The 13,152-nt window shown below is 39.7% G+C and overlaps 2 protein-coding genes across 2 annotated transcripts in view; one reads left to right on the plus strand and one right to left on the minus strand.

Moving 5' to 3' along the window:
- The window catches only part of LOC108117486, a 34,174-nt gene extending 27,301 nt beyond the window's left edge, over positions 1–6,873 (minus strand). The window contains exons 1-2 of the mRNA XM_041819502.1: positions 6,606–6,873; positions 4,395–5,297 (exon numbers count right to left, since the gene is read on the minus strand). Of these exons, the coding sequence (XP_041675436.1) occupies positions 4,395–5,096 (702 nt within the window). The 5' untranslated portion in view covers positions 5,097–5,297; positions 6,606–6,873. The remainder of the gene's footprint in view (positions 1–4,394; positions 5,298–6,605) is intronic.
- Positions 6,874–10,954: 4,081 nt separating this feature from the next.
- LOC108117556 (BUD13 homolog) lies at positions 10,955–13,053 on the plus strand. The gene has a single exon (XM_017230065.2). It carries the CDS (start codon positions 11,036–11,038, stop codon positions 12,986–12,988), a length of 1,953 nt encoding a protein of 650 aa, XP_017085554.2. The 5' UTR covers positions 10,955–11,035; the 3' UTR covers positions 12,989–13,053.
- Positions 13,054–13,152: the final 99 nt, after the last annotated feature.

A 13,152-nucleotide genomic window follows, 5' to 3' on the forward strand; every position in this document is an offset into this window, starting at 1 on the left:
AAAAAGTAGATAAGGTGCCCGGCTGGCTTGGTAAATAGAGAGACGGATCTAATCTTGCTGGCCCACAAATTTAAACTTGAAACTCATGGCGATATTGATATAGTGTTTTTTTTCCCCACCCCCTTTAAAGATAAGTTTATGTAACGTCAAAAACTATTTTTCATAAGCGAAGAAGATAACATAACCTGCTGGCAAAATGGATATGTTTGACGGCCTCTGTGCAATGCAATTAATATGTTGTATGTTTTTTATATTCTTGTTTGACTTTTGATACTCATCACATTAATCTCCGAATCTCGGAAAGATCGCTGCCAAAGATCACGTCTCACGAAAACAAAATGATGCTCTTACACCTCTCGGCTCGGCTGCTGTGGTGTGGCAATCTCAGATTTCTTGATTTCGATGGAATTTTTTCTTGCCCACAGTCAGACGACGCACATAAATAAGTACTGCGCCAGCCAAGGCAGGTAAGTAGTCAACGTCATATAATGCGCGTGAGTAATCATCATTAGCGTCAATTGGAACTGCTTCAAAATGCCCACAACATTGCGGGGTTATGGGGTTTAAATAGAAATATTACTGCTGATCATTAAATAATGATAAGGTTAACTCTGCTCTGCTGATAAAACTTTGCTGAATGACTTTTATAATTACCGATGGTAGAAAACTGCAAAGACAGATAGTCAGTTTAATCTTAAACACTCTTTTTGATAAATGTTACTTTTTGTATACAATATATATAAATATATATATTAAGAAATAGTATATATATATAATATACCAGTTTTACACCATGTGTTATAGGAGTGTCGTAAACCCGAGGTAATTGCCTGGCGGCCTAATGAGAGATTTGTCCGGCAATTAATACGACTGGTCGCTTAATCGCTGACTTGGGGTACAACTTCCATTGATGATTAAAGCCTTTTGCGAAAAAATCGTATATATATATCTGTATCTGTAAATAAATTAAATGCAACGAACATGCCCGTCTAACGAACGATTGTGAACTTTGAGAGCCATGCGTTGCAAAAGAAAGTTTTCTTTCATGCAAATACAAAAAAAAAATAAAAATAAAAACAAAAACCAGAAGAAAAACGAAAGTCTGAGTTTCAGTTTGGTTTGCTGGGCTAAGTAAACTTAAAATCACGGAAGCGGTTTCAAAAATTAACATACCACTTGTTTTGCATTCCGAGGAATTCTTTTTCTGAGGCTGCTGCCTGAGACACACTGGCCTGTTGCTCAATTAAAAGCAAATCAAGATAGCAATTTAACAGCAAGATCATAAATCCGCTTTCGTTACGTGTTAACCGCTTCATATTGTTAAGTTCTTTACACACACCTCGTGTTATTGTTGTGCTTAGCGGCTTTTTTCCCTGTATAACCCAATTAAGGCTAATACTTTCGGTATAAACAATTACGAAACTCAGCCAAGTTTGATCTAAGAAAGCGGATTTGAAGTTCTCTCTCTCTCTCTCTCTCTGATTAATTTTAAATTAGAAACGAAACCTATGCGTTTTAAAATCCATTTATCATTGCAGTTTTTTGAAAATAATAATTCGAAAAACCGGCTAGGTGGATTAATTTAAATGATTGCCGGCTAAATTATATAGTAGAGACGGATTCGAGTTTCGGTTTCTGTTTCAGATTGAGTGTTTTGAGTCAGAAACTGATTCCTCAGTAAGGTCAAAGCGTTTTAATGCAACACCTTGAGAATCAGCGGTCACCACACATAATATATAGTAGTAGAGTAGCAAGCACCACGAATACCATTCGGCCAAAAAAAGAAAACCAGTTTCCCCATGCGACTGTTATTGGTAATAGGTAGGGGAGCAGCCAGCCAGCCAGCCATCCATCTATCCAGCCAGCCAGCTAGCTAGCAGGTAAGAGTGTTGTATGGTAAAATACTGGAAGTGAGAGGTGCTGTTGTGGCGACGTCTTGGGTATACCACTAAACTAAGGTGTATACCTGGGTGGTTCGTGTGAACCGATGGTCAACCGTCTTCCGTCAATGGGGCAACAGAGAGCAACAGAAAGAGAGAGAGCAAAAAAAGAAATACGCGGGTGCCGTATAATTGGCCGGAAAGTAACGTTGACGTTGGCCACTCTTTGCAATTAGGGCCCAACCGGCCATAATGCCAAGAATTTGAGTTTAGCAGTTTGAACCAGTAGTAGAGGCAAGTCAAGTCGATGCCATGGCCATCGGTTCTTGATGGCCTAAAACAAAGGGATCCCACACCCGGATTTCGTTGAATGTTTATGGTGCCCAAGAGCCAAGAGCCAAGAGCCAGTCGGGCAGGCAAGGCACACATGCAAACCTGCCACACAGAACCTCTGGCAGTGGCACGCAATGTGGCATAAAGTTAAGAATAGCAAATAGGTAACAACAATATTTGTGGGATGAATGCGAAACCAGTTGGTACACCTTCAAGATACTCTACATGCTCTTAGATATACATATATTGCGGTTGCGCCTCTAAAAACAATGAAACTTCCAAGTTTTCTACACAATCTCAAGTAAAAATATAACAAATTGTTTGGTTTCTGATTAGGACTATTCATGAAGATAAGAAAAGTAAACAATTCATGGGAATATAAGTATAAAGAATAGTCAGATTTATAAACGATAAGAGAAGATACATAATAATAATAATAATAATAATAGGGAGCAATGGAACCTGAGAAGGTGTGCTTATTTAAACTGATTTCTCTACAGGAAATCGGCGAGCTATTGAATGGAAAAGGAACACAATGTTTGTACGTGACATGCGGAATCCAATGCAATGTACTTTCTTTACTGAAATGACGCGTTGACCTTTTTGGGTGAGCTGCGATTATGAATCTCATTTCATTCAGTCATCAAAAATGGACAAACGATCGTTAAATGCAAAGGTCAGACAAAGAGTCACGAATCATTATACAGTTTGTACTGTATAACATCAACTCCGATGCGTAAACTGAATAAAGAATGGAAACACTCCGACGCTATCTCTCTATGCAACGTCATATAGAAATCCGGAAAAATTTGGTAGTTTTTGGAAACGAAATAAAACGAAGAGTTAAAGACCAGAACGTGCTGGTGATAAGATAATGGATTATCAGAACCCTTCCCCATATACAAGCAGCAACCACATATATTTTCCTGACAGTGACTTTGCCCCAAAATGAATATTACCATATATCGCCGCCCTGGTGGCAAATTGCATGTGAAACGCTTGAAACCTCTCCTGCAGCATTATAAATAAGGCCTTATTTATTTACTTTTGGTTCTTGCGAATGGCCAGACAATTTAATTTATTTGCCTGCATTAGGGAAAATAACATATGAGGAGGAGGGACAACAGCAGCATGGAGAGCATGGGAGAAAGGGCACAACGGAGGCGGAACAAAGGCATGTCAGTGAGAGAACTACAACTAAGTTCTTCCCATTCTACAGATAGATAGTGAGTCAGATGAGGGACTCGAGATTGTCTGGGGAATTTACACGCTAAAAAAGCTGGTTCCTAGCCCAGTTCGCCTGGGAACTAATTAATGTAATTAACTCTGAATACTTAAAGGTGTTTGTTTGTCCTATCAAATTTCCATTTAATTATTATAAGAAATATATACCATTTAATTAACCTATTAACTTTTAAATGCAAACAAATATGGAAAATAAATTATAGTCAGCTGCTTCAGACTGGTCAATTTATCATTCAAGTGGAACTGGAACAAGCCAAACTATAATCATTTTTGATTTTAAAAACTTACTTTGTGTACATTTTTGATTTAATTTTTGTGTATGACATATGACATAACATAACATGCAATATACTTTGGAAAAGTTCAAAAATAACATGTTAATCTTTTTTATATAAAACGCAAGTCTATCAAATAATAAAATCGGACCCCTATGGGCGGAAATATATGGAAATCTGTGGACACATTGCTCAACCGACCGATGTCAAAGTTTTCAGAGATTTCAGTGACATTTCCTATTAATAGAAGGAAATATTCATTTCCCTATATATAGAAAACTGCAGAGATATGACATATCATATACATACATATGCATCCTTATATACAGTGCACATTCTGGAAGCTTTAAACACTTGACTAGCTGAACATAAAAATTCCCAAAAGGGCCTATTAATCTTCCATTTCGAGCCTGCACTGTACTTGAATTCCATTTTTCCAAGTTATTGCATGCGTGTAGAAGAATAAATCACATTAAAAATTAAACACAACCCATAGAAACTTTTCGATATGCTTTGAAGAGGACTTGATTGGGTTGGTAGGTGGGCTGGGAGTTGGTTGGTTAGGTTTCTTTTTTCCTAGTGAGTGTGTGCTCAGTGGGCAGCAGCAGCACCACCAGTAGTAGTTTATAAAAGGATGGTAAAGAGCGAGTGTGTTACTTACATTGAGCATCCAAATGGTCATCTCCTCGAGGACAATGTCCATGCTGCTGTGGGCTCCGCTGAGGGTGTAGTCGACGGCATTATCGCTGCTACGTCCACGCGGAGCAGTGGCCATTGTGGTGGCAAAAGTGGTCCGACGCCTCACGGGAGATGTGGAGGATGTGGATGTGGATGTGGATGTGAATGTAGATGCGGAGGGTGTGGTCGAAAATGCGGACGACGTTGTAGCCGTTGCCGTTTCTGTTCCTGTAGTTGGTGTTGTTGCTGTTGGTGTTACTGCTTCTGATGGAGATGATGTAGCTTTAGTCCCTGGATTTACTGGATTTGCGGACAATGTCTCTCGAGTTTCGGTTTCTGCTTCTGTCGCACATGTTTTTGCTAATGTTCCCGATGATTTGTTCGATGCTGATGTGTTGGCCAATGTTGGTTGGCTCGCCTCGAATAAGCCGAGTAATTCCAAATCCCGTTTGCAACAGCAGCGGCAAATTCGTGGCATATTCAGTAAATCCTCATCAGCGGACGGCAGAGAAAGTTTCTCTTTGGCTGGTGCATGTGTAATTGCAACTTCAGCTGTTGCACTGACTTCTTTCTCTTTTACCTCAGTCGCTTTCATTGTTGTTGTTGTTGTTGTTGTTTCTGTTGTTGCTGATAGTGTTGAATTCGCGCAGAAGAAACTGCTACGTCTTCTTCGTGTGGCACTCATTATGTTGTTGTTTCTGTTTTAATTTTTTTGTATTTCAATTAACCCTTTTGTGGGGATATTTTAAGCGCCAGTTTTTCACACGTGAAAACACCCACGATATTGAGTTTAGTCTTTTGATTTTTTTTTCTTTTCTTATATTTCTCTCTTGCGTTGACGGTGCTTTCGTTTCGACCACAAGTCGTCGTCGACGATGGTGGAGACCTAAAAAACCAGAATGGGCCAGAAAGAGACATGAGAAACAGATCGGTTGGGAAACCTTTCGCCGCCTGAGACATGGTGCGTGAGTGTGTGTAAGTTCGGAATCGAGCGAGCATTCGAGTGATCGAGCAGCAGTCGAGTATTGCAGTGTTCGTGTGAGCCAGTTTCCTTTTAGTAGGCCAAACAAGAAACTGAATCAGAATATACATATATAACTTGCGACCAAGCTCATTAGCAGTGGAAAAACAAACGCGAACTCCGGTTTTTCTGCTTTTCAGTTCCCAAAATCTACACACTAAACCCAGCTATTCGGTTTTTAGGTTTCGAAATTCTACAGAGAGATTCGTTTGAAGTTTTTTCCTTATTTTTTTCTTTTTAAAGTTAACGAGGCAGTTTTTTTTTCGACTTTTAAGGATACTGGCTTAACTGCTTTAGTGATTTAATGCTTTTCTACTTTTCAGTTTTAAAAAAGACAGTAATTGAATTTTTTCTTTTATCAATTTAGTTAGATTAGGTTGGACTTTGGTTTTGAAACTCTACACAGCATTTTACAGTCTTTTCTATTTGAGTTTTCAAAAAACAACGCGAGTTTTGATTTAAGTTTTTAGTTTTAGATTTGATTCAGAGAAAAAATGTTTAAGATTTTAGTTTTTTGCAAAAAGTCTACGCATGATCAAAGTCTACACTCTAAATAGCGTGTCGAGATTTTAGTTTTCAATTTTCCATAACAGTCTACACGAATTGGAGCATAAATATTTATAGTTTTTAAGATTTATTCCAAAAATCTCTAGCTCAGCATGGGGGGGGAAAATTTCGATTTCGAGATTACCGCATGTCTATTTTGGTATGTTTTGGCTTTTGGAGCAAAAGTCTACACTTTATTGTTGGTGTCAAAGCTATAAATTCTCCCACTTCCGTTTCTTTTTTTTTGTGTATAATCAGTTTTCGGTTAAAATTCTACAGCCTGCCCTTGTGGAGCAAAAATAAACTCTCTGGCGAAAATTTCTAGCCTTTCGTATCTAAACCGCTAGAAAGCGATTTTCGTTGGTTTTCTTTGTGACTTTGATGGTGTTGTTGTTGTAGTAGTAGTAGTAGGAGCAGTAGTTGTAGTTGTTGTAGTTGTTACAGCCGATGTGAGAGATTTTCTCGAAATGATCGAAATTATATTTTTGGCGGCGGCATTTGCGCTCGCACACTTGCACAATCAGACGGACACCGAAACACACACTCACACACAAACACGCACGCAGGCACATATGTAGATGTGGCTACGGAATTTAAATTGATAAATTAAATGCAAATAAAACGCACCACAAGTACCGGAATTTAAGTACGTCGGCCAAGTTATCCGTTACTTTTGCCAATTAAATTTGATTGCCGTTATTGCGCGAACGACAGATCAAACCACAAAACAAAAGGCGGCGCCGCGTTCCGATTTAGAAATCTTTGCGAAATACTATGATTATATGGAATTTCAAATTCTCCACAGAGCGCCAACTCATAATTTCTCTTTTCTAACGTTCGGATCGTGCGCTGTTAACCGTCGCGTGTGGATTCTGAATCGAACTGAAACCGCTTCTCACTGAACACACCACTTTTGTTAGTTTTCGAAAAAAAAAAACCCACCATAGGTCCCACCGCGAAGGCAAAACAAACAAAAAACTTAAACCGACAAAGTTGCACGTGTTGGACAGGGTTCGAGAGAGGTTTGAATCGAACGGGGTTTGAAGAGCTTCCTCCCAACACAACACTTAGCGCGGGCTCAAACCGTGGTGAATTTCCTCTCATTAGTTCTGCCTTAAACCAATTATAAACTTGATTTATAAAATTGCTTCTAAAAATATTTGAAACTCTATTTTTTAAATAATAGTTGCAGATATATGAATTTAACTCCTCCATATGTTCTCTTTAAACAACCATATTGTACTAAACTGAGATGTCAAAAACAATAACTGAACATGAATTTCGTAAATTAGCAATAAATTCTAGTCACGCCTCTTCAAAATTCGATTTACACGGCGGGTTTTCCGGTGTTCACGGTACGCAAGAAAATTCCCCGGTTAGTTTGCAAAACATAGCTCCTTCCTGTTTTTCATTTTTTTTTTTTGTCTTTTGCCAGCTGGCTGGCAACATGACACATTAAATTTTTCACATTTTCCGGTGTTCATGTGGGCAAGAAATTTTGAGAGTTCAAACGCAGAAATAGTTGCACCCCTTTCTATACTCCACTCCTTCGCATAACAAATTTATTTATTTTCAGCAGGATGACACATTCTTCTACCAAAATATGTATATTTATATAACCATCTCATCTTGACCCTTTTTTGTTTAAAAAAAAAAAAAAAAACAATAACTGACTGCACAATATTGGTGCTAAAAAAAGAAGCAGCAGCACAGCTGTAATAAATTAATTCTGGTACATTGAATATTGTCGCTGGATAAAAATGTCTTAACCTACTAGTCCATTTACTTACAAAGACATTAGGAGGAGCGACCACCAGCTGTCAAAATTGGTAAAAATGGACCTGCAACGCTTACTGCTTACTGCTTACTGCTTAGCATAATTTAATATTCCCTCCTTAGTGCTGTACTTCTAATTGGATTGTGTAAGGGCCATAAAGATAAACTTTTAGGCTATAAAAAAAAATATGAAAAGCAAAATCATTGCAAGAAGGTAAACTTTAAGTTATGAGAAGTAAACGCAGAGGATAAAAAGTTATAAGCCCCAGCGTCTACGAATAATTCCACAATAATCCCGAGGACATTCTTTTCAAAGTTTAAACCTTTTCAGGGTGGGGGAGTGGTATACGTGGCGAGATTTTATTGTTTGCAGAAGAGTGCCTTCGAATGACATTGCCACGTTACTATATGTAGGTACATTAGGTACATGCCACACCACCATAGTTTCCATAGTTACATCTTGTGTTTTAAGCGACGGCAAGCCGTGTTCGCCCTGCTAATTTATGCTTTCTGTCTAACTAAATGTGTGAAATATGTAATTCCATTTCTATTGTTTATAGGCTGTTTTAGGTATAAATTAGCATTAAAATTACAGAAGTAGTTTAACTATTAATTAAAACTAAAATGTATTTAAAACACCCAACTTAAACCCCAGAAATCAGCCAGTTTGTTTCCACATTACTGACTAAAAGTGGTCCCTTTTGAGCATTTTACCGAATCTTTATTTGCTGGGAAAAACAAATAGAGGCCTAATTGATTTAATGCTCTTTATTTTACACCATTAGCGCAGAAATTTACCTTAATATGGAATCATTGCCGTCGGCTGTCCTTGCCATGATTTAATTATCGAGGCAGGCGGAAGGCAGGCAGGCTCCGGCTTCTGGCTTCTGGTTGTTGCATGCCGCATAAGGCGCGCATGGCTGTTCAAATTTCTTTGCATGATGACAGAAGCTTGCCAAAGCAAAAAGGGGTTTAAATCTAAGACCATGGGATTAACTGAAATCCGAAATAAAGTGATATCAGTAATCCTGTTAATTAACTAGATTATCTTTTAACTTTATTTAGGTCACATACTCGAGGAAGGGGTTTGAAAACTTAAGCCAGCTAATTGATACTTCACTTAAGGGAATTCGTTTACATTAATAGTTCTAATAAGAAAGAAATTTAAGTCTTAAAAACAGTAGAAATAAAAATATAATGTTTAAAATCAAATCATTTTATTGAAATGGAATGAAAAAATAAGGTTAGAAAAGGAAGAACTAAATTGAAAAATGTCTTTAATATATGGAAAATAAATTCAACTTTAAAAAAGATAACTCAAGCAAGCTTCAAAGAAACAAGTCTGAACCTAATGACTTGAATAACAAAAACAAGTAGCGTAAAATAGCTTTGACAAATGAGGAACAAATCCATCTTATTTATAAAAGTATAGGCCAGAACTCAAAGAGTTAAGATCAAAACAAATGGCTTGGATTAAACGTAAAGTAATGGGTAAAACAGCCTTGACATGTGAATAACAAAAAATATATTCTAAAGGTAAGACATGCATAGTTGTATTTTATTACAAAACCAGTGAGGAATGGCACTCCGTTAACTTTTGAAAAATCACCGAAAGCGGAATGTGGGCGGTATATGCATTAAGCGCAGACTCGAACCTTTGGCAAGAATTTTGAAAGGAATTTGAATTTATACACAACTATGCAGAAAGACAAAGAGAGAGAGATAGAGAGAGAGAGAGAGTGAGAGGGATGGAGTGTGAGAGAACACGTTGAAAAAATCAGCTGTTTTGCGGCACAGCACCAAAACAGAGACAGTGTACAAGTAAAGTGAGAAGGAGAGATAGACAAAGACAGCGAGATAGACAAAGCAGCGAGTGTGTGTGAAAGAGAGCGTAAGCACGCCGCGGGCTTTAAATTTCATGAATGCGAAGCTAAAAAAAAAGGAGAGATGCAAAAAGAAATGCCAACAATGCAGGAAAAGGGTAATGGAGAGAATCGCAACAAAAACAACGGAATATAATAAGAGCGCTTTAAAAGCTCAGTTAAGCGAATTAATTTGCATGCCATTCGCGCGTTCTTGCACTCAAAATGTGAATATGTGGGATGTGGGATGTAGATGTGGATGTGAAAGTGGGTGCCCCCCAGCCCTTTGCCTTTTGCCTTTCCTGCCAATTGTTATTGTGCTCTGCCATTGTTGTTGCGTACTCTTTGTTTTTGCGCTTCATTTCATTCGTCACTTAAATACCCGCTCCCCTTTCCCCCTTCCGGTACGTTTGTCACTTAAGCCCCCGCTCGCCCCTTCTCAATACCCAACATCCATCCATGTGATTTCCACAAAAAGACACTAGAAGCCTCGAGGACTTTCCACTTAGTCTCCTGAAGAGAACTCGCTACTTGAGATTTTTCAGGAAGTAAGACAAATAATTGCCGTGGCTCGATTTAATCCGCTATTTAAGCCGCTTATTCGCAGGCTTAGTACTTACATACATTTTCTAGGTATCGTTCTCGAAGAAGTTAATCCTCCGCTGATAACGCCGCCAGCACAGGCCGGCGGCCAAATGAACAACTTCCATGCAACACAACAATGAATGCCGGTTCTTGTTTTGATTCGTTCACAATAAAATTCTTTGTTAATACTTATTTTTAAAAGTTTTACGAAATTAGATTTCTTCAATTTTCTGCTAATTATTTTAAGCGCAAAGCACGCCACACAGCAAAGTTACAAAAAAAATGTTGTCCCTTGCACGTTAGTGATGTGCAGGCAGAGTGCCCTATATTAATCGTTGCAACAATGACCCGATGTTTTGAAAGAAATATAAACTTTCATCAATAAAACTTATATATTTTTAAAGAAATAGAGAAAAATGTAATAAGGAATTGTATTGTTTTGAGATTATCCTTAACAAAACATTATAATCGAAAACGTTGAGTTAACATTCCATCTCTAACGCGCGCAGAATAACATATTTAAATTTTTTTTAATTCAATAAGTAAGATTTCGATTTTCTGTTAACCAAACATTTATTTTTGTATATGAAAATGCTAACTTTATAGATATATTTAAAATGTTTTTTTACATCGGAAGTTTAAGTAAATAAAACTTAAAGTCATACTTTGTTAGGCGATGCCAGACTGATAAAAATTAACAGTGTGCTGTTAGCTGCGCTTTATCAGCATGCGGCAGCCAGGTGGATTTTAAAAAACTCCACAAACGACCACACTGGGCACTTAAAAACGTAAACAATTGAAAGAAATTTACAATTGCCGCTTTAATATTCTAAAATGTCCATGCAAAAGGCCAAAATCATTGATCAGAAGGAGTACCTGAAGAAGTACCTCTCCGGCGACAAGGAAAAGAAGAAGAAAAAGAAGGAGAAGAAGCACAAAAAGGCCTCAGCGAAAGTCAAAATCATCGATGACGATGCCTACGAAAATAATGACCAAGAAATGGACGAGGATCTGTTGCTGGGCGGCGAGGATGCGCCCCAAATTGTGGCCGAATACATCGAGGAGAATCCCAATGCGCGTAGCAAGTGGCGCAACATTGCGGTCAAGGATGAAATCAAAGAAGAGGGCGAGGAATCCTCGCCAGCTCCTGCCATTCGCATCAAACAGGAACCCTTGGATGAAGAGCAAGAGATGTGGGGACGCAAGGCTTCAGCGGTCAAAATTAAAGATGAGTTCTCACCCTCCAGAAGAAGTCCACCGGTAAAAATCAAACAGGAGAAACGCAGCAGCTCTAGGGATTTGAGCCCAGCAAGGTCAAGAAAGCCATCGAAACGAGAAAAAAGTCCTCGCAGAAAAGCAAGAGATCAATCTGCAAACCGTAGGAGGGGCGATAGCTCGGATCAGAGTCCTCCCAGAAGGGAGAGAGATGCCGATCAGTCTCCACTACGCAGGAAACGTCGAGATTCCGATCAAAGTAGGAAAGCAAATAGTTCGCCAGCCAGAAAAAGACGGGACTCAGATCAAAGTCCTCCAAGAAAACGAAAAGAAAAGAATTCACCAACTAGAAGAAGAAGAGATTCCGATCAATCTCCACCTAGACGACGTAGAAGTATCTCCGATCAGAGTCCGCCCAGGAGACGTAGGGACAAAGATGCAACTCCACCAAGAAAGAGAAGAGATTCCGATCAAAGTCCACCTAGAAGACGTAAAGCTGACGATCAATCTCCACCAAGGCGTAGGAGGCAAGACTCAGATCAAAGTCCTCCCAGGAAACGTAAAGACGACGACCAATCTCCAGTTCGAAGGCGAAGGGATTCCGACCAAAGTCCACCTAGAAGACGTAGAGACGAGCAATCACCACCAAGAAGGAGAAGAAATTCCGATCGAAGTCCCCCGAGAAGACCGAAGGATGCAGATCAATCGCCACCAAGAAGAAATCGCAACGGCGACCAAAGCCCACCCAGGAAACGAGACAAATCCCCACGAAGACCACACGATTTCAACCAAAGTCCACCCAGAAATCGAAGGTCCTCAAGCAGAGGTCGAGAACAGAGTCCCCCTCCTCGTAATCGCTTCAAAGAAGAGAGAAAGAGCCGCTGGGCCCAGGCATCGCCCAGCAAATCGGATTCGCCACCTCCCACGCATAAGCCAAAGTCCACCAAGACTTTAGATGGAAAGAAAGCTGGTCTGCAGGATGCGCAATCCTTGAAAAAAGAAACTGATGAAAGGCGACGACAGGAACATGATCTTTTTGAGAAAATGTCCAGCGAGATTTCTGGCCGAGATGGGGACGTACAGGTCCGCAGCACCCGCAGAAAAGGAAACAGGGCTCGGGAAGCCGCCAACGAGGATCCCGCCGAGCAGAGTCGCAAGGAGGCACACGAAAAGAAAAAGAAGGAACTGTACGACCGTTGGGGTAAGGGGCTAAAGCAAATCGAAGATCAAAAGTCCCGCCTAGAGGAGATGGCTCATGAAGCATCTAAGCCTGTGGCTCGCTATGCCAACGACGAGGATCTGGACAGGCATCTGCGGGAGCAGGAGCACGCTGATGATCCCATGTTGGAGTACATGCGCCAAAAACGTAAGAAACGCGATCAGCAAGACAACAAACCGGTTATTCCGAAGTACGAGGGCAGCTTCCCGGAGAATCGTTTTGGTATCCGCCCAGGATATCGCTGGGATGGTGTGGATCGATCCAATGGGTATGAGCAGCGATGGTTCGACAAGCAGAGTGAACGGCGCGCGGTGCAGGACGAGGCCTACAAGTACAGCGTGGAGGATATGTAGATGTTCCAAAAATGTTGTTGTTTACTTGTTGCAATAAAGATTTTACAACTGCCTGTAAAAAACAATTTAAAGAGTAAAAAAATTAAATGCTTTAGTTGTGTTATCGATAGCATTATTTTGAAGTGGCCGCCAAAGTCTGCTTGCCACCTGCAACACTGCTTGCG

The sequence above is a fragment of the Drosophila eugracilis genome, unplaced genomic scaffold, assembly GCF_018153835.1.
Source record: "Drosophila eugracilis isolate 14026-0451.02 unplaced genomic scaffold, ASM1815383v1 contig_75, whole genome shotgun sequence".
In the NCBI taxonomy this organism is placed as follows: Eukaryota; Metazoa; Arthropoda; class Insecta; order Diptera; family Drosophilidae; genus Drosophila; species Drosophila eugracilis.

Excerpts from the sequence above, each read along its gene's own strand:
- LOC108117556 (XM_017230065.2), top strand. The coding sequence starts at position 11,036 with ATGTCCATGCAAAAGGCCAAAATCATTGATCAGAAGGAGTACCTGAAG.